Source organism: Podarcis filfolensis (assembly GCF_964270895.1).
Source record: "Podarcis filfolensis genome assembly, chromosome: 1".
Classification (NCBI taxonomy): Eukaryota; Metazoa; Chordata; class Lepidosauria; order Squamata; family Lacertidae; genus Podarcis; species Podarcis filfolensis.
In genome coordinates, this window is record NC_139604.1 from 113306836 (window position 1) to 113329127 (window position 22292).

Below are 22292 nucleotides of genomic sequence, written 5' to 3' on the forward strand. Positions count from 1 at the left end.
TAAATAAATAAATAAAATCCTTCCAGTAGCACCTTAGAGACCAACTAAGTTAGTTATTGGTATGAGCTTTTGTGTGCATGCACACTTCTTCAGATAGCATAAATGAAATTTTAATATTCAGAATACTGTTATGAAAGAGAGACTGCATTTGCATGTTGGCACCAACCCATAGTTTCATATGATGTGCATGAGCAGGAATGAGTCACCACAATCCTTGAACTCACATGATCCCCTCTTCCCATGCAGTCAGGAGAGGGAGTCTGGAACTTTCCCTTCTGCTGTGATTAATCCTAACTATGTTTAGTTTAAACAAGCCAGCTTCAGTAACTACAGTATGACAATGACAGGATGAGAGGGACAAAGCACACAAGCCTGAGGCTCACTATGGCTCATTCCCGCTTGAGCATGTCATACTAAACTATGGTATAGCATGACATGCGACCGCAGCCAGTGAATACAATACCGTTCTTTTTTTTCATTTTTCTCTTCTTTTGGGGAGAAGAAATTAATGACAACTTGAAGTGTACGAATTATATATGGTTATAAAACGGGGTCAGACTTCGAGAAGATAATTGATTTTCCATGTCTCTTCTAAATGCTCCTACTTGCTGTTTCAGTTTACCTAAAAGGTAATGGATCTTCAAAGTTTCATTAGTGTCTCTAACAGCAGGTTAACATTTCTGTTTAAAAGAAAACCTTCACAGAAACAGCTAATAATGGAACCAATTAAATGGATCACTTGGTCCACCTTAAGATAAATTATTCTGCTTCAATAAGCAACAATATAAACACCCACCAGTGCGATGAGTCTAACCTTTTTACAGATGCTAGTATCTTTGCATATTTTCCAAGTAGTGTTTTTCTCCCTCTCATATACACTCCCATAAACACAGCAATAGTGATCAACATGGGGAGAGTGCAATCATTCACATTGTTCAACAAAGTTCAAATGTATTCAGACAGACTCAACTGCAGGGCCTTTGCCCAAAGAACTCTGGAAGCCAAATCTGTGAGAAATGACAGAGTTTTCACTGCTAACTCAACCCTCCATTTAATGCTTTTAAAAGTATCTCTTTACATGCAATCTAATTTTCAATGGTTTATCATTTATGAAAATGCTAAAGTTGTGTCAAACTCCTACTTCCATTGCAACCCTTTCCTACAGACAGCTGGAAAACACACATATTAAAAAATCTAACATGTGTCACAACTGTGAATACAAAGAAGCACCAGCAGAAAGTGTATGAAAACATCCTAGGATTTTCTGTGTTTCGGCCCATTTTATGTTGCACCCAGGTAGACAGGTTTGCCAGCAAGGGCACACTCAATAGGGAGCCACAGTCAATAACTGCTCTGTGATACATTTACTGCATTCACACAATCCATTTTAAGTGTACACTTATAACAGATGAGTTGTGCAGCTAAAAAAATAGAAATGTGTGAAACGGCCCAAAATATATATATTTTTTTCATTAGACTGGCCATGTATGAAAAAAGAAATCAATGACCATCTTTATAAGGGAAGACAATGAATGAGGTATTTAGGAGAAAATAAAGATTCCTGCACAAAGGGATATCAAAACAATGGGGGCTGAATTGGAATAGCCAAACCAAGTGTCATGTTTCAAGACTTTTCAATATTATCGCTGAGAGTAAGGATTGATGTGAAGAGCTTCTTCAAAAAATTTCTTTGTGTTTGCACTATGGCGATAAAAATTGTAAGTTACAAAACAGATACACCTAGAAAGACCCACTACAATGAGACATAACTGCAATGCATAACCTCAGTTCCTGGAATGGTGTACAATCCTGAATGATTGATGTCAGAGCTACCCTAGGTCCCAGCTCACAAAGGACCAACGCTGCTTCGTTGTTAAGTATAAAAGTCTTTATTGAAGTTCAGTTTCACTTCCAGAGCCGCAGCACGCAGCTCTACGTCTCAACTGTCAGACCGCTGATGCTCCGTCTGAGTCTCCTCCCCCTTGACACCAATTTAAGATTCTAGCCTTGCTCCACCTTCTCCGCTGCTCCTTCCTCCTCTGGGTCCGCCTGCCCGCCGGGGTTCCGCCCTTTCTAGCCTCTTCTCCCGCTGATTCCCCTGAGCCTTCTCCCTCCCTCCGGCGGGCTTTAGGAGCTGGTTCCCCATCCGGGTCTCCTGCTGTTCCGCGCGCCTGCACATTTGAACTTGGCGCGCGCGCCCAGCCAGCAGCTTTCCTCCTGACCGTTTCACTGCTGCTGTCACTGCTTCCCCCTTCGGGGGGGCTAGCTGCAACTGACCTCCCTTCCGTTCCCCAACTCTCCGATGGAGGCGTGGTCAGCCCTGACTCCCTCTCTGGAGGAGACACTGCCCCTGACACATGTGACTCTTCCCCCCCACTACGCTCTGGTGGGGAAACTGGTCCCGATCCTCCACTGCTGCTTTGGGGTTCCCCTCTGGCTCCTTGTTTCTGGTGCGTCCCCCCTGGGACCCCCCTTGCCCTGACCATCGGCGCCCCCTTCTGGGAATCTTCTGATTCGCTGGAGAAGCTCATGGAATCTCTCGGGCCACTGTCATACTCCCCTACACTGCCCTCGGATTCTTCCCCTTCGCTCTCCAATTCCTCTCTCCCCAGTGCTCCTGCTCCTGAGTCCCTGACAATTGACCTGCTGGCTAGACCGGGTGACGGAAGCCAATGGGTCTCAAACCCTCGGTGAGTTGGGGATTTTCCCTGCATGCAAAGACGGGTTCAAGCAGAATGAGTGGATTGAGACCAAGAGAGGGTCCAACAGTCAAGAAGGCGGTTTCTGCATATGCTGTAGAGGGAAGTGAGGGACAGATGAAGCTCAGCAACCTGGAGAAGTAGGCCATCTAGGAGAAGGAACACTCTAAACCTGCACTGCCTTTTGAGATATCTTTGGGAGAAGAAAAGCCTAAGGCGTAACCCCTACACAAATCCAGAGTGGAGTCCCTAAGATGGTGGGATGGCACCTTGCATGCTTCCCTCCGGCATCTCCTGCAGCCAAGCTGGTGCCAAACAGATTATTCTGCTTTTCTTTGTAGCACATCAGCAAGACTGGGGGGGGGGGAGGGCTTGTCGTCTGTGCAGCCCAGGATCTCCATGCACACTGCCCAGGCTTGCATCCCATGAAGGTCACTTCCATGCAGAAGTTTGATTTCACCCCCAGAGGTGCACTCCATTGTCTCTTGAGGCAGATGGATTCCAACAACATATAAATAGCACGTTATTTGGTTGACATGCCAGTCAATTGACTAGTCAAATATTTTCAACTGACCACTTATTATTTGACCATGATCAAATACTGTGAAATATTCCAAAAATGGCATTGTGTAGATGGTAACCTTTCTCTCTCTCTCTCTCTCTCTCTTCTTTCTTTCTTTCTTTCTTTCTTTCTTTCTTTCTTTCTTTCTTTCCTGTAATGATGGTGTAATTTGCAAGGGCAGAAGACATGGGCAAATATAGCAGCAAAGCAAAGCTTCTCCTATAACTGCAGGTGTTTCACAAACAACCATCAATGGTAAAAGACACTGCCTAGTGGGAAGGTGTCCGCCTAAGATCAGGGAGGACAAGGTTTGTGCCCACTTTCCACCCTGAAGCTCACTAAGTGGTGCTGGGCCAGTCACCCCGACTCAGGTTGTTGTGTGGATAAAATGGGGAAAAGGGGATCCCCCTTCAGGTCTCAGTAGAACAGAATAAAAATGTAATAAAATATACAATTCATTACATTTTTAGAATTAATGTAATTATTTCACAATAGCAGCTGTGGTTATTTGTGTGGTTATTTTGCAATTAGTGCCAGACCAGCATATAATCTTATTTGTTGCCATGATGTTGATACTTTAAAAACACATGACCAGGCAAATGTTTTTGAAGAGGTCAAACACCCAACCTTAGCCACTTATATTGGTAAGATATCTACAAGCTACTTCTAAATCTAGCATTTTCACGTAAGATTGCACCAAGTTACTTCCAGAATGAAAACTGGATGGTTGAAAGGGCCATATTCATAGATCTTTGGTTAATTAAGTATGAAACCTTCACTCTGATGAACAAACACAAGAGTGTAGGAAATGGCCTTAATTATTCAGAACAGAAGCCAGCTAGTAATTGATGTTTTGTAGGAAGAAATGAATTCTCAGGGTCGGTGCTAGTCTGTTTCTGTTGCAGCAAACACAACAAGGAGTCTTGAGGCACCTTAAAGATTAACAAATTTATTTTGTGGACCAGAGTCCACTACTAGTTTCTTGAACTGGAATAAACTAGTTCATTGTGATCAGCCCACCAACCCTAAGCCCAGACTACGCAAACTATCTGTGTACTTAAATAAGAAAATTCCTATATTTCTCCTGTGTAAAGTTTTAGGAACATGCATTCTGTAGCTCATTCTTTTCCAGTATTTCCCACTAAAAATTGAAATAGAGTACAACATTTCCTTCTTCCCTTCCCCTTCCCCCCTGGCAACCTTATTTACTAGGGGTATTCGAAAAATGAAATCTTAATATTCCATTTTTCGTCCAATTAAATAATGGTATCAGAACTACAGTACAACTCAGAGACCATGCATTATTCCATATTGGTTCTCAAAACACTAAAAATGGGACCTATAAAACTCAAATGAGCAATTACATGCTATGTTTCAAAACTTGGAGTGCTTTTCACCAGCTACGACACTTATATCAAACACAGTTTAGCAACACAGCAGGATATTCTACTCTTCCTATAAAGGTTGACTTGAATCTAAAATGTTATAATAGTCACATCTTTCAGAGGGTTGTGGGAGTAGCAAACTAATCTAAAACCTAGTGCACCAAGTTTTGAAGCCTTCAAAAATGAACAGAGGCTTGAATTCCTTTCTTCATTTTCTGTAGCATTTGGATTTCTTATATACCTTAGTAAACTATTCTTAGGGAAGGTTATTGCAAAATTATGGATGACCTGACATGCAGAGTCTACAAGGATCTACTGAGTAGTCACAAATGGAAATATGCATATACATACTGTTGGTCTTCATGCACGTTTATCCTGCAGCACAATATTAAAATAAGTGGTAACTGAAGAGATTTGGAAAAGAAGTTTTAAGATCAACAACTCTTCTTTTTCTAGCATTCTTCATTACTAAAACTTTACCACCAAATGGGTAAATCTGTAATACAATTTTTTGTAACCGATTACATTCCCATAAAACATACTGAAGGATCTATTTTGCACACAATTCAAATTATTGTGCAATGAAAAATTGACTGTCACAAAGGAGTTAATATTTTCAAAGTATCTATACTTTTGAAATATTAAGACATAACCCAAGGCTGGCCTAGTTCACTTTCTGGCAGATTCTTAAATTTATGATCAAGGAGAATATTGAACTAAGTCTTACCCATTTTTGAAGTACAAGACATGGGCTCTCTGAAGTCCTGTTTCTAAAAAATATCCAAGTTCTTGTTCATGTGCCGCAGGCCCTGGCTTAGGGCTTCTGTTCTGTATATTGGCCATGATTACCTGGGTGATCACACAATGGAATAAATCGAAATTACCCAAGTTACTACCTTTCTCCCAAGTCAACTTACACACACAGTATTGATCTTCATACGTTCCTTTTATCATCTCAATGTCTATATCCTGTTCCATATGTGACAATAGTGGTGGGTGCCCAAGAGAGGCTCTCACACTCCCTTTGTTGCGCAACTGCAACACAACAGTCCTGGTGTGCTGCCAGTAGGTTTTACTCCACAGCACAGGAGTTGCTGCCACCAACCTCCCACTTACTCTTGCATCCCCAGATGGGAGGGAACCTGGGAGGCACTAAAGAAATTACTTTTTTAAAGGCCACTGTCCCAGCACTTCTTCGTTTGGGGCTTACTGTAGAGGCAGCTCACACTCTCTGAGTCTTTCCCAAACCTCGGAAGAGTGTGCTGGTCATTACAACTCCAATCCTAAACTTCTACTGGCCTGAATATCAAGTATGAATATGTGGGGATTCTAAAACCCTGAGGTTGGCAACCACACTCTCACTCCAGCAGTCAACTCTTGGCTTAGCATTACATACCAGCTGCAGATCTTGGTTAACAAAGCACTGGTTACTTGCTAAACTGTGCTCCTAGTTCGCTGCTCCTGTGCTGACCGTTGCTTTGTTATAAACCACAATCCTCAAGTCATCCATAACGCTAAACAGAGATTCTTTGAAAGTGAAACTAAACTAAATGCATGAGCCCCATATTTTGTTCAGGCTCATGGAGTCTCATCAAGCAGTGCTAAACGACGGTTTAGCATTACTTTCAAATGGGCTCACTATTTAGCCTTTGCCAACCTGAAACCCTCCTGCCCACCTAGCAGTTCGAAAGCACGTCAAAGTGCAAGTAGATAAATAGGTACCGCTCCGGCGGGAAGGTAAACGGCGTTTCCGTGCGCTGCTCTGGATCGCCAGAAGCGGCTTAGTCACGCTGGCCACATGACCCGGAAGCTGTACGCCGGCTCCCTCGGCCAATAAAGCAAGATGAGCGCCGCAACCCCAGAGTCGGCCACGACTGGACCTAATGGTCAGGGGTTCCTTTACCTTTAACCTGAAACCATTCCAGATATTCAGGACTCCCAACAGCATGGGTGCAGCTCCCCCCCCCCCCCCGATCGAGTAAAACAATGTCCACTCACCTCCTCATGCGGTTTGTGACACCGCGTGGGATTACCTGGCCAGGTGCCACCCACCTGGCTACAGGGTGGCCATCGCCCTGCCCCCATCTCGGCAGGACAATGGGCTGCCGGCTGGGGGTGGGGTGAGGGCTAAGAAAAGGCCGATGCTGTTAGGCCCAGACTCACTTGCTTTTCTTCCTGGAAGCACTCCAGATATTTTGGACTTCCAACAGCACAGGCGCAGCTGCCCCCCAAGTAAAACAATAGAAATACTTAACCAACTGACCAATCACGTCAGTTATACCCCTCCTAATGAAGTCCTGCCCCCACAACAAAAATCCTGGCTACTCCCATGCCCAACAGCCCCAACCAGCGCAGCTGATGGAAGTTGTAGCCCTAAACATCTGGTTGGCAAAGGCTAATCTAAACTGCTACAGCACTCAAAACTACTTCCATGCCGATCCTGTTCTCCCTTGCCTTTAACTGCATTTTATGTTAATGTGATTCCATTTAATGGCCCAATTTGCTCCTTTCATCAATGTTTCACTTCCTGGTCCCACTGTCCTGTTTTTATTTTACGATGTCTGTAACTTGCTTTCTTACTCTATTTTAGTGTTTTAGGCCTAACTTTGAGGCTGGCAAAATGTTATAAACAAAGATAGCAAGAACCCAAGTTGCTTAAACAAGTGGTAAACAGCTGTTGAGACCACTGAGGAAAGAATGGATTGAAAAGTTCTTTCGGAGGATTTTTATGTTTTAAAAACCGGATAAACTCCAGTACATTCCTATGAAGTCAATTTAACAGGTTGGGAAAATGAAACACAAGGTCATAAATAAAATCCAGGAATCTGCATATACTTCAGGACTACAAATTCTGTGTTATATTTTAAGATTACACAACCAATAAGCCACTCAGGCATGCCAGCTTTCATTAAGAACAAAGCTGCAACACATTTTCCACCACACACTACTGGTACATTTTTGGTGAAAGATTCTTTTTACCACGTGAACCCTTAGGAGTTTTCCTGTGAGTTACGCAAGCCACACTGTCATAACCTTGAGACACTGATAAAAAGTCACAGCATTCTGAACAAAAAGTGCTGAACAGCACATGATGTTGGATTATTTTCAGCTGGAATGTGTAAAGAAATGAGCCATCAATAGGAGCTCAGTTCCAGCAAATAATGAGATATCCTATTCTGGCATGCAGCCAGATTTATTAAAATAATGCACACTGGGGTCAAAGAATGAGTTATTTAATCTTCAGTAAATGTCTCCAAATAGTGAATTAGGCATTACAGCTGTAAATTAATGCTTTACTTAAAGTAACAAGAGGTGCTCTATTTTAGATGGCACACAAGTTTCTGGAAATTTCAGGAGAAAAATAAAGTGCAGAATTGCATTGCTGATCACAATATGCTACTGATAATTTTTTTAATCAAAATCATGCATAAATCAAAACTGGCATGCTCTGAGCATCTCACCCAGGTCTTTCTCTTTTCACTAATACCTGGAATGCAAAAGCCAGGACAGACGGGCATCCTCGAAGTAACCTTTTGAATTTATGGCCAAGGTAGGTTTTTAATCAAGATCAGTACCATACTGAAGCATACCAACACTGCTACTTTTCCCTGAGGTGGTTCAGGAATCACAAGAAACTACTGAGCTACAGCCCTTCTCAATGTGAATATGTCTTATTAAACAAGAAAGCTTAATAACCTATGGTTTGAAGCTGGTTTGCTTAGAAACTAACCATGGTTCGTTGTAAACTGGGGTCCCCGTTTCCTATGTAACACTAAGCAGACATTCTCCCAGCAATGCAGAAGGCCAAGGGGGTATGTCTAATGCTTTGTTTGAGTGCACAGAAACTCATCCACACAGCACAAAACCATAATTTGTCATTATATGCTAATGTGGCTTGTGTGAAGGAACATTTTCTTAGCACAAGTGTTGGCCTAATGGAACGACCCAGTCCTTTCCAGTTCTATAGTCCTCTTTCACAAACCAAAGTATATACATGAATTTATACAGTTAACACTAGTCCAAGTAAGTAAACATAAATTTAGTTTTTCGATCTTTAGGTTTCATGAATAAACATGATGGCCAATACTGCCCTAAGTTACCGTATTTTTTGCTCTATGAGACTCACTTTTTCCCTCCTAAAAAGTAAGGGGAGATGTGTGCACGTCTTGTGGAGCGAATGCAAGCTGCGCAGCTATCACAGAAGCCAGAACAGCAAGAGGGATTGCTGCTTTCACTGCGCAGCGATCCCTCTCGCTGTTCTGGCTTCTGAGATTCAGAATATTTTTTTTTCTTGTTTTCCTCCTCCAAAAACTAGGTGCATCTTGTGGTCTGGTGCGTCTTATAGAGCGAAAAATACGGTATATAAAAATGATGTTAATAGCATTTTATACCAGTGAATATGTGCAATGTGCTTTATATGTATTTTCTGCAATCCTTATGATCTGGGAGTACGGTGTGGTTTGGTGGTTAGAGCAGGAATAGGCAAACTTGGCCCCCCAGATGTTTTGGGACTACAACTCCCATCCTCCCTAGCTAACAGGACCAGTGGTCAGGGATGATGGGAGTTGTAGTCCCAAAACATCTGGAGGGCCGAGTTTGCCCATGCCTGGGTTAGAGTGTTGGACTCTGGGAGTCTAGGGTTCAAATCCCTACTCAGTCATGAAACTCATTTGGTGACCTTTAGCCAGTCACTGGTTTTCAGTCTAACCTATCTCACAGGGCTGTGATGGTGGCTGTTACTATAATATATTACCTGCCCTTCAACCCAAGGTGGCAGGGTTGGTTACAATAATAAAAACACAACGTTAAAAACAGTTTAGAACAATGTACAATTTAATGTTGCGAGCATTAAAAGGGGAGGGGGGAGAACCATGCATATCACCTTGAGCTTACCTTGAAGAGGACTGCTGCACCTGGCATTACATCCTACTATGGAATAAATCACATCCAATATTTCAATTGAACTAGATATTCCATCTTACCCTTTCTATCTCCTGGAGGTACAGAAGGGCTATATCCCCAGCCTTCTCATAGCACATAATAATTTCTTGTTCACGATCTGCATGGAGGTTACTTGTTGAAGAGGAAATTGGCAACTTTTCTAGACAAAGACCTAAAAACAAAAGATATTTCAATGAAAATAAAATAATCAGGGGCTAAGGCAGTCTGTTAGGGACGCGGGTGGCACTGTGGGTAAAACCTCAGCACCTAGGACTTGCCGATCGTATGGTCGGTGGTTCAAATCCCCGTGGCAGGGTGAGCTCCCGTCGTTCGGTCCCAGTTCCCGCCCACCTAGCAGTTCGAAAGCACCCTTAAGTGCAAGTAGATAAATAGGTACCGCTTTATAGCGGGAAGGTAAACGGTGTTTCCGTGTGCTGCGCTGGTGCAGGCTCGCCAGAGCAGCTTCGTCACGCTGGCCACGTGACCCGGAAGTGTCTTCAGACAGCGCTGGCCCCCGGCCTTTTAAGCGAGATGGGTGCGCAACCCCAGAGTCGGTCATGACTGGCCCGTACGGGCAGGAGTACCTTTACCTTTACCTTTAAGGCAGTCCGTTTTCAATGGCCAAGCAGAGAAACCAATACAATAGTTAATTGTGCCGTAGTGTCCTTGTAAACTGCTGTACCTAACAGAAAAACCAGGGGTATATCTGATTTGAGAAAATCCATGGATAAAGCAAAGCATGTCTTCGCCCTGCCGCCACCTTTTTCCAGACTGTGGCAGACCTGCTGTTTGGAAAACTAAATTAACTTCTGTGCATGTAGTTTATTGGATGAAAGTCCAAAATGTATGACTGCATACGTAACAGTATCCATTATATATTTTGGAAGGTGGTTTCTCTGTTCACTATGCATTTGGACACCTCTAAGGAAACCCTTAGAAACCCCAAGTAGATAAATAGGGACCGCTTACTAGCGGGAAGGTAAACGGCGTTTCCGTGTGCTGCTCTGGTGCCGGTTCGCCAAAGCAGCTTCGTCACGCTGGCCACGTGACCCAGAAGTGTCTGCGGACAGCGCTGGCTCCCGGCCTCTAGAGTGAGATGAGCGCACAACCCTAGAGTCTGTCAAGACTGGCCCATACGGGCAGGGGTACCTTTACCTTTACCTTTTAAGGAAACCCTTACCAAATTTTGCATGACGGTTTCTGAGATCGAGGAGCAGGTTTTTCTCTATGTTCAGGTGGTGGTCTCTACCTTTCAAAACTGACCTGATTTTTTGCTTTCTTAGAATTCCCAAGTGATGCTGGGTACAAGGCTGCTAGCAGGTATGTTTGTTCTGATAGAGGTAAATTATCCTATACTTACTGAATTCAGGGAGGAAGATACAACACTGGAGGAGGCAGAGCTGGGCTTAGGAAACAACAAACTGTAAAACTGAATTCCTTACTCCTTATTTATTGAATAAAAGAAGGCTTCAGTGCTTAATAGGCTAACATTTGTTTCTGGTAATAAAATAAGCGTTTTTAAATCTATCATAGCAGCGCTAAGAGGTAAGAAATTAGAAATGATGGGAAACTCAGTAACACTTGTTCTCATCGTATTTGGACAGGAAAGTGAAGTGGAGTAAAAGGCCAACAGCCTCTTAAGGCCAAGAGACAGATGGACGGAGGTTTCTCCAAGTGTGCAATCATCATGGTTTACAGGCAACAGTGGAAAGGCTGGAGGGGGGAGCACTTAATGTGTGACGTAGGTCTCTAGACAGCTCCTAGGAGCAACACAAGTGTCCTCATCCTATCTGACCGGTGCCAAGCTATCTCTGGGCATCAATCCATACCAGTGTTACCCAGACAGATTAGGGAAGCGCCTGTCAATTAACAATGCCCTATTTGACAATATTTCGGTTCCTTGTGACCCCTTATTAAGGAGCAAGTTTTCCCAGAAACCTCCCTCTTTTGCTAGCATGTCACTGCCAATACCTCATTTTGCTTGTTGCAAGTACAGTTGTACCTTGGAAGTCGGACGGAATCCGTTCCAGAAGTCCATTCGACTTCCAAAGCGTGGCTTCTGATTGGCTGCAGGAAGCTCCTGCAGCCAATCGGAAGGCATGGAAGCCCCGTTGGACGTTCAGCTTTCAAAAGAACATTCGAAAACCGGAACAGTCACTTCCAGGTTTGGATCATTCGGGAGCCAAAACGTTCGAGAACTAGGTTGTTCAAAAACCAAGATCCGACTGTATAAGGGAGAGTAGGTTTTCAAAACAACTTTGCAACATTAACTTGTCTGCAAAAATCTACTCATTTCACTCAAGCCAAACAATCCTTTCACAGGGTGACTTTTTCCTTAATCTTTTTCCTAGATCAGAGACATTTTAAAAAGCATTAAAATTAATTTTAACATCTACCCACCCCTTCAAACTCGAATTCTGTTAGCCTATCAAGTATTCTACACTTCTACCATGCTAGGCAGCAAAATCTCTTCACTGCTATATGACTAGCAGTTGGACTGAACTGTGCAGGACATGCAAACGCTCAGATTAATTTTAGACATTATTTAGAATCAGTTGTCAATGCTGCCACTGAGTCTGCTCTCTCTGAAGAAAAACAAACCACATAGATGGCAAATGTTTGCTCTTCCAGACAAAAGAAGCAATTCCAAATGCATCAAGGCATGAAAAATTCTATACCCCAATGCACAGAATCTGCTGTGTTCTCAAAACAATGACCCAGCTTTCTGTTATGCACGCACACTGCAGAACACATCTTGACACTGGGGCAACACTGCCACCTATAGAAACTACGTCAGTATTGCACAGGGGGAAACGACCCAAACCTATCCTTGCCCGTTTTAAACTTCTAGATGCTGTTCATAATGATAAAGTACGTCAGAATGGATATAGAAGGAAGATACTTTAGTAGAAGGGAACATCAAGTCATATTCCAAAAAGGAGTTATCTGAAATCAACATCCCTGACAGGATGGCTGCAGGAAGCCTTGAAAATGTACAATTCTCAACTCAATGTTTTTGCTGGGAATCTGGGGTATATTCCAAAATCACAGTTGAAGCTTTGATTAGACAACCTACTCCTGCAAACTTTCCACCCTTGTCTATTCCTAGACTATAAATAATGGCCCCAAGCACACAAAGAAAAGCCATACATATCATACCATGCCTTACCATAAATACCAATAATTTACAATGATGCAATTGTCATTAGAGCTGTTTATTTCCATAACCTGCTTGCAGAAGGTACCTACAATTGATTTTCTGGGATTCTACATCCCACCCCCATTTAATGGGGCCCCTCATCCTTGGAAGAGACTTTTCAAGGGGGTAGGAAAGTCAGCTCCCACCAGGCCCCTTCAGTGCACTTTTTCCTGGATCCAACCCATATTAATCAGTGTCTTCAAAGAACAACAGAGTAATAATAATATTTCATTATTTATACCCCACCCATCTGGCTGGGTTACCCCAGCCACCCTGGGCGGCTTCCAACACATATAAAAACATAATAAAACATCAAACATTAAAAACTTCCTGATACAGGGCTGCCTGAATTTGAGTTCCTTTGCTGAAACAAAAGCATGTCTCTAATTCAATGAGTTTTCAGCTTGTAGTTTTGGTGAACTTAAACTAAATTAAGCATAACGTTCCTCAAAAGTATTCCTGATAACATGATCAAAATAACTGCTTGTAAATGCCCATCTACTTGCATGAATAGTGTAAAGTCAGAGCCACAGATTCATACTAGATCGTGCCTCCTCTTCTGTGAGATGGAAAAAACAAACGTTGCAATGTACCAGTTTGGGGGAAGAGAAGGTGTGATCTGGTGCATATCTATGGCTCCAAGATGATGATCACACAAGTCACAGCTTGCTTGCTTGTTGGAACCAACCATGGTGCCTTTTGAATTAACCGGTTAACACTGAGAGTGGGACATACTTTGACCAAGATGTGTATGCATTAATCTGAATTACTAGTTTTCTTATCTTTGCTTCTTGCAAAGAATCATGCTTCTTCCTACGCAGCCAAAATGTTAACAGAAACAAGCATCACCAAGTTTCAATTTGGTCACATGTGCAATGTATTTTATTTGAAGGGGATGCGGGAGAAAAATCATGGAAGAACTGAAAGTCGTCTTACCTTTGGTAGAATATGCTTCAGCTATCATCCTCAGCCGATAAGGAGGTACAGCTACTAGCTGCAAGCCATCGAGACCCACTCTCGCATATATGTTAAGAGCTTCTTTGTAATCACCTTCCATATAGTTTGATTTGGCCATAACCAAGTTGGCTTCTTGTAAGAACTCTGGCTGGAGGAAAGAAATTGCATATATTTACTCCAAGAAAACACAGCATTATCTGCATTCTTACCTTGTCCAAACACTCTATCTAGCATTGTGTATAGTTTTATATTCTAAAGATGAGGAATCGTTGCAACTGAAAACACAGGAAATAACTACACTCATGAAATTTATTTTTAACAGTCGCAAAAACATCCTACATAACATTTCACCTTGCAGCAAAAATGCAGCTGTGAAAATTGCATAACCGAAATAAAAATACCAAACAAGAGGAAGAAAAATGAACTAATTAGCTTTTTCCCTAAATGAATGGTTGCTACCATTAATTTTATTATTTCAAAATAACAGCTAAATAGCACTTTTATGCCCTGTTCCCAGCTCCTTTCTGCACAGCCCAGCCCTTTATCTGCATAGCCCCATCCTGGGTTTTATTCCTTTGTCCATTAGTGTGCTGCAACACTGGGGGGGGGGAATGCTGGGAATTTGCTGTTAGATTGCTGGATGAAACTGTAAGGATGAAACTGTAATAAGATTTAACAAATGACCATTAAAGATAAAGGGACCCCTGACCATTAGGTCCAGTTGTGGACGACTCCGGGGTTGTGGCGCTCATTTCGCTTTATTGACCGAGGGGGCCGGCGTTTATCCGCAGACAGCTTCCAGATCGTTGGCCAGCATGACTAAGCCACTTCTGGCCAACCAGAGCAGCGCACGGAAACACTGTTTACCTTCCCGCTGGAGCGGTACCTATTTTCTACTTGCACTTTGACGTGCTTTCGAACTGCTGGGTGGGCAGGAACAGGGACTGGGCAACGGGAGCGGGGATTCGAACCGCCGACCTTCCGATCAGCAAGCCAAAGAGGCTCAGTGATTTAGACCACAGTGCCACCCGCGTCCATTATTGGACACCAAATACCTACTGTAAATAATTCTAAAGCGAAATGAAGCCTGATGGGCAGAGCCATCATCATGATTGCTCCCCCTCCGTCCTCAGACAGCCCAAAAAGGAGCTCCCGGCAATGAACTGAGCCAGCCAACAGGTGGAGCTCAATTCTTGTAGCAAATACAACCAGACATGAGTGAGAGCACAGAACTGAACCTATCAGATGACATAGGCAGCAAGAAAGCCTACTTTGCTGCATCATCAGTGAACCACCCAGCAGAGCCTTCTTGAGTGGTGAATGGGATACTGAAGTCCAGGCAGAAACAGCTAGTCACCCAATAGCCTTTGGTGATAGATTTGTAAAGCACTTTGAGGTGTCAGGTTCATATGCAATTGGAACTCAACGCCACAATTGCTGCCAGTCCAGCAGAAGGTAGTCAATCACTTTTTTGTCATATTTTGTGGAATCGGTTTGCTATAGTAACCCAACGATGTGGACAGGGTGCTTGCAGGGGTCAGGCAAGCCATGCACTCTCTTGATCCTTGCACAACATGGCGGGTGAGATTCAGTAGAAAGGGATAGACCGTATGGATCCAGGAAGCGGTTAATGCCTCATAACGTTGTGCGGCGGGTTAACAGAAAGTTTGTGGTTTAAGCCCTAAACGGCCTCGGTCCAGTATACCTGAAGGAGCGTCTCCACCCCCATCATTCTGCCCGGACGCTGAGGTCCAGCGCCGAGGGCCTTCTGGCGGTTCCCTCATTACGAGAAGCAAAGCTACAGGGAACCAGGCAGAGGGCCTTCTCGGTAGTGGCGCCCACCCTGTGGAACGCCCTTCCAGCAGATGCCAAAGCGATAAACAACTACCTGACATTCAGAAGACATCTTAAGGCAGCCCTGTTCAGGGAAGTTTTTAACGTGTGATATTTTACTGTATTTTTGGTTTCTATGGAAGCCGCCCAGAGTGGCTGGGGAGGCCCAGCCAGATGGGCGGGGTATAAATAATAAATTATTATTATTATTATTATTATTATTATTATTATTATTATTATTATTAGACATTTTAAGGATTGTGTACACTATTCGGAGCTCCCAGCTGGGAAGAAGGGCAAGTATGGAAATAAGAATATAGAAAATGCGTCCACCTCGCAAAATCCAAACACAGCAATGGAAAAATATTTCTCAAACCTGATTCCAAAAGCCTGATGCAGACTTTATTTGTTAACTCAAAAATTCCCAGATACTGTTTTAGAACTGGCAAGTACCTTTAGGTTTCCTCGGTCAAGCGCTGCAGTGAGGTGCTTCCTGACTTCAATTAACTTTGGCCGGGGACCGCAGGGGCTCGCGCCCTGCTTAAGAGGGTTCTCCTTCAGAAAAAGTTCCAGCTTGGATTCGCCAAGGAGGAGCTCTGCCATGTCATCTATGGAGAGAGACGAGATCATTAAGCAGATCAATGGTCTGCACATGCTGCTAACACCAGACACCGATCATAAGAGGACACAGAAAGCCTACAGCCACGTTTGTGAAACACACAGTGGCAGAAATTATTTTCAAGAGAGTAAATAATAATAATAATGCTTTCATTCCCATAGCTTCTCTTGCAGCACAAAACACTTCTTTGAACAGAGTTCTTGACTCATAGTCCAAAAGGAATGTTGCATGTTACATATGCACAGTGGTAGCCCACTAGCCCTTACAGAACAGGAAAAGGTTATTTATTAATTTGTTAATTAAATGTGGATACTGCCCTATACCCGCAGGTCTCAGGGTGGTTCATAGGATAAAATCATGATATAAAAACACAGAATACATAATAAAAATGAAAACAACAACAACCCAATAACCCCTACACACACCCATTTTAAAAGGGCATTGAATGTCAGTCAACCAAAGGCATGGTTAAAGAGGAACGTTTTTGCCAGGCACAAAACTAGATGGAACTAGATGGAGAGCTCAAGGGGAGAGGTGACAATTAGCGTGCTGTTTCCCAACTCCAAATTGCCTCTTCCCAAGTGTCTACACAAACATTCAGAGAATTGCATGGCTTTTTCCCTGCAGTGAAAAACGTGGCTGGGGGGGGGCACTGCAACAGGGACACCGCAAGAGGGAAAATGCCACTCTCCCTTCTCTGCTCTTGTGTCTCTCCCCTAGGAGTGGCTTTTCCTGTTCCTTAAAAAGGATGTCAGGATATCAGTAGTTCTATATTTAATGCGCCATTTGAACTGAAGAAACCTTGTAAAATGCATTTTCATGGGCGAGGAGGGTCATGCACCTACTTCAGTTCTCTTCTTCCCTTCTAATTTCATATATCTTCTACATTTTTCTACCCGCCCATCAACTGCCAAGTTATAACCGTGTACTTCTGCAACAGAGGACCGCACAACACTGTGACCAACAGCTTGCACAGCCCATATTGATTTAATGTACGGTATTTAGGCTCCTTTAAAAAATTCCACAGACAAGCACTGATACCTGAATTTGCTTGCCCTCCTCCTCATGCTTTTCCGCACAGTATTGCATCTATTAGATAATGAGCCTTTGGGCAGGTATTGTCTTATCCTTTAAAATCTCTGCATTGCATTTAAGCAAATTTTGAATGCTTTATACAGTGACACATAATTGCTGTACAACAACTTTCAGAATTAAGCATGCATAACAGAATTAGTTATGTATGCAAAATAGAATAGGGCATGCATAACTATGTGTGTGTCAAATCTGCTTGCTATACCAGTAGCGTTGTTCCAAGTATATTGGTTCTAGGGGTTTTAAGATTCTAGACAGAAAAAAACTCAGAAATGAATTTTATTTGAGTCATCTTCGACCAGCATACAAACAATCTTGGTTAACTGTCTGTAACCACACACAGGTGACAGACACTTTGAGAACTTCAACTGTCTACTGCGTGAACATTCATTTAATGAAAACTGTAATACCAGAAAGATTTATGCCCATGTCTACTTGCCAGGAATCTGAGAGAGGCACATTCAGCAAACTCCTATCTGATTTGTGGGTAAACAAAACCGTAAATCCATCTTGTTAACAGTGTGCATCATAGCCCTAAGACATTCTGCTATGCAATAATTACCAAAGTAACGGGAACTGCTGTTCATATATTACTGAAAGAAGGAGTGTTCTACAGCTTTTGTAAACATAGTTGACATCTCACTCTGGCCCATAAGCCATAGTTATAATTTCTAATAACTGCTTTGCCCAAGCAGAAATTATTAGCATGAAGAACGCGATGTTCGGCTCTAAGAATGAGTTGGGGAGCTACTGGCATAAGCGTGGAAATCAATCATTCCAATAGTTAGGGCCCCAAGAGCCATAGCTAAGTATAAATTTAATCTAACAGCTGCTTCTCCTTTGCAAAGGGCCTTCAGGAGGCAGAAGATTTGCAGTGGTTGGAGGCAGGAGGCTTGATCCTGCTAGCCCATTTGTCCCATTGTCGAATTCACTTCTCTACAAATGCCCTGACCTATATTTACGCTGCAAATTGGTGCCTTATCCATAGGAGAAAAACAATTGGGAGGGCAGTTTCAGGCAAGAGGATTGACTTCCCCACTAGTAGTGGGCCACAACAAAAGTCAGGCTATCATTACATGCAGCTACAGTTGTAAATGTTTACTTTGGACCCTAGACAGTTTGAAAAGCCATTTCCACTTTGAGACAAAAGGAACTGATTTGCCTTACTAACTCTTAGCATTTCTAGGTTGTTGTTTATTAAGTCTACATTCCAGGCTGTGCACAGCCAATAGCTTTATAGAGATTTAGAGGAAGATTGTAGAGCCGTCTTTCCTATACATATTTCTGTGGCCTCTGGTCAATCCTGTTTTGCACTCCAAACTGCACCCTAGTAAAGCTGAGCTAAGCCCCATGACAACAAAGCAGGGCTGTTGCAAGAAATATGATTGTGGCCTATTAAATAATACTTTTAATGACCAATTCGCTCCTCTACAAAAAAATAAAATATAAATCCCTGTATCATTTTGTAACTGTTTGAGGCCGAGCTGAACTACAGTCGTACCTCGGAAGTCGAACGGAATCCATTTCAGAAGTCTGTTCGACTTCCAAAACTTTCAGAAACCAAGGTGCGGCTTCCGATTGGCTGCAGGAAGCGCCTGCAGCCAATCGGAAGCCACGGAACCCATGTCGTATGTTCAGGTTCCAAAGAACATTCACAAACCGCAACACTCACTTCCGGGTTTGCGGCATTCAGGAGCCAAAATGTTTGACTTGCAAGGCATTCGAATTTCGAGGTACAACTGTATTTGCATCCGCTATGAAAATTTCCCTTCCTTCCAGCACTAATTAGATAAGCAAAGGTGCAAAAATTATCACAATGTGCCTTCCACCTCAAGCCCCATTCAAAGAGAGGGTAACACTTCTAGCTTTAACTCTGAGTTGACTTTGTGATGTCATTTGAATGAATTTGACTGGCTAGCAGCATGATGTCATTGCACTTGCAATGTAATCCTCAACTGGCTGGGATAATTTAAGCAGAAGAAATCAGAGCCCAAGGAACAGTAAAGAGATGGAACACTGGGACTATGAACAGGATGGAAATAAAGTAACATCGGGAGGTTTTCAGTACTGTACTTGACATTATTCATACTAGATCAGTGGTTCCCAATTGGTAGTCTGTGGACCCCAGGGAGTCCAAAAAACGGAATCTGCATTACTGAGCTATTTGGGAACCACCGTACTAGATGATAAACTCTAAGTACCTAAAAATAACCAATAGAGAGAGAGAATTATTAACCTGGAACAGCCAATGAAACTTGTTTCATGCGATCATGGTATAAAGGCCATTCTTAGACACCACCTTACCATATACTGGAAGCTCAAAACACCAAAAAGAATCTTCAAAGCAGTGATTGCCAAAGAGTGAAGTCAAGAATTAAGGAGTCGGGGAAACCAGTGGCTAGTTGTTATAGGGCATGAAGTTAAAGACTGACAAAATGTCTATTGAGGTTTCATACTTTACTTAACTTTAAAAAAAAAAGTAGTTCTTAACCCGCTGCTGATTTTGAATACCTTGGAAGTGGCCAATTTCCTTGTATACTGAATTAGATAACCAGAAAAATCCACAATCAAATATTTATAGAACAGCATAAGGAGTCGATTGTTTAGTTGCACAAGAAAGCCAGCAAGGACAGAAGGCTACCAATACTGATTGCATCACTTGCGAAGGTTAACAAATTGCCACGTCTCAAGCTTTAGAATTGCTCAAAAAATGCATGTGGCATTAACAGGGGAAAATACGTCTATACCAGCAGTGGCATTTTCTCCCTACATACTACATGACTACTTTTTATGGAAACCACATTGCTGTCCCCTGCCTTCCTGGTCACGTGAGGTTTCCTGACACTGCATACTCTGAAGAGCAGCAAAAACACTTAAAGATATCCACTCTGAGAAGACAACAGCAATGAGGAAAACAAGTCCTGTAACAGTATTAAGTAGAGAAAAACAGGATTATCTTCAACACCAAAGAATGGCTATACTAGAGAAATTGCAGTTCACTCTAAGGGAGAGGCATGGATGGAAACTGAAGTAAGCAATTTGCACCAATGTTCCAGTGCATAGGTGTTATTGAATAACTGCCTGCAATTCTGATTACTTTAATATAATTGAACCAGAGAGAGGCAGGGTCAAGAAAACAGAACAAATCCATGTTTTTATCATGCACAAAAAAACACAACCACTTTAGGGCAGTCTACTTATGAGATTAGTTGCTAAGAGATCTGCATAACTGCTTCATAATGCTATTTAGAAAAAGAAACAGGAATATCACAGAAGGTTATGGCAACAGCTAAGCAGCAAAGGAAGGAAATTCTTACCAATTTTGGTTCCTGGTATATAAGAACTACACAACATTAAGGTGAATGCTGCTGCTCATATCCCTAAAATACTGAAAAAAGATCTTGATTTGTATAATTATCAAGAAACAATAGATTTCAATAGCCTTAACAATAGATTTTAGGGCTGTTCAGCAATGCCGAATAATGTCCTGTGGTGTGGGGCAGTTGGGGGGGGGGGAGAGAGAGACATGTAGACAGACAGACAGACAAGGGAGAAGACTTATGTCTGAACTGCTAGTACAGGGGTTTGCCAATTTTGCACCTGCAGATTCACATTGCCCATAGCGTTCCCTGCCCCTGCTGAAATTAGGATTTAAATAAGCATTTTATTGTAGCCAATAGAACAGTTTGCGGTGTGTATGGTGCCTAACATACCGTATTTTCCGCTCCATAAGACGAACCAGACCACAAGACGCACCTAGTTTTTGGAGGAGGAAAACAAGAAAAAAAATATTCTGAATCTCAGAAGCCAGAACAGCAAGAGGGATCGCTGAGCAGTGAAAGCAGCAATCCCTCTTGCTGTTCTGGCTTCTGGGATAGCTGCGCAGCCTGCATTCACTCCATAAGACGCACACACATTTCCCCTTACTTTTTAGGAGGGAAAAGTGAGTCTTATAGAGCAAAAAATATGGTACTTTCTAGGGAGTATGATTTTATTAAATTTCTATGCCTCCCCTATTGGGGGAGAATGGTTTATCTTGTCTGCCCACCTGTTTGTTCTCTGCACGTTTGGATGCCTCTTGAATATAATGTTGCTAAACATGGCATGAGGGTTCCGAGGTGGGGCTGACGCACTTCATCCATGCTTGGATGCCGGGCCACATTTGAATCAAGATGACAGGCCAAAATGTTACTTTGCCATGATTTCTCCCACTTTTTGGTCATAGGTTTGGCCACCTCTCAGTATATTGTTGCCAAACCTGGCACAACAGCTCCCCATGAACCCTCAAAATCTCTTTCATAGGATCCCTCCATAGAATCCCAGATTTTGGGCTATGCAGCAGGAGGAGGAGGAGGAGGAGGAGGTAAAACCCTGTTTGATCTCACCCTAAGGCAGCGTTTGAAATTCGCCAGGCGCCAGGCACATTTTGCACCTGGTTACCAGCCAGGTGCATGCCTGAGGATCCTTGGGTCTTGCTTGTTTTCACACACTAATAAGGCATCCTTTAGAATTCTATCCGTGATCAGAATGAATGTCAGGAACCAAAAAGTCAAAACAAAAAATACGACTTCCAAGCTGTCTGGCCTCAAATGGCAACTAGACATTCTGTTTTGGCGACTGTAACCCTGGTTTAAGGAGCCATTTGGCACCTAGCTTATATATCCGAGTTTCTAACACTGCCCTAAGGCTACATCCTATACCCACTTATCTGTAAGTAAGTCTCTTTGAATTCAATAGTACTTACTTCTGAGTAGACATGGTTATGATTACACTGGCAGAGTAATATCCAACATTAAGCATACTCAGAAATCAGAAATCAATGAACTTACATAACTTAAGTTGGTTATCACCCCCAGGCTGTAATTCTGTGTGTGTGCAAAGGAGTTAGCAATATTGTATGTGAATGAAAAACTTTGTGGGCTTCCTTTCTCAGATAAAATACAGATGGTGACCATTTTGTGCACCTTCAACTGATGTGCGACCACCAATGCTGAGGTCCTTCTGG

General features: G+C 42.7%; 1 protein-coding gene across 3 annotated transcripts in view; it reads right to left on the minus strand.

Annotated features, from left to right (window-relative positions):
* The window catches only part of TTC7B (tetratricopeptide repeat domain 7B), a 101516-nt gene that overhangs the window by 73224 nt on the left and 6000 nt on the right, over positions 1 to 22292 (minus strand). For all 3 annotated transcript variants that reach the window (XM_083612069.1, XM_083612068.1, XM_083612067.1), the window contains exons 2-5: positions 16030 to 16184; positions 13723 to 13891; positions 9629 to 9759; positions 5374 to 5495 (exon numbers count right to left, since the gene is read on the minus strand). In XM_083612069.1, coding sequence (XP_083468195.1) covers positions 5374 to 5495; positions 9629 to 9759; positions 13723 to 13891; positions 16030 to 16184 — 577 coding nt within the window. The remainder of the gene's footprint in view (positions 1 to 5373; positions 5496 to 9628; positions 9760 to 13722; positions 13892 to 16029; positions 16185 to 22292) is intronic.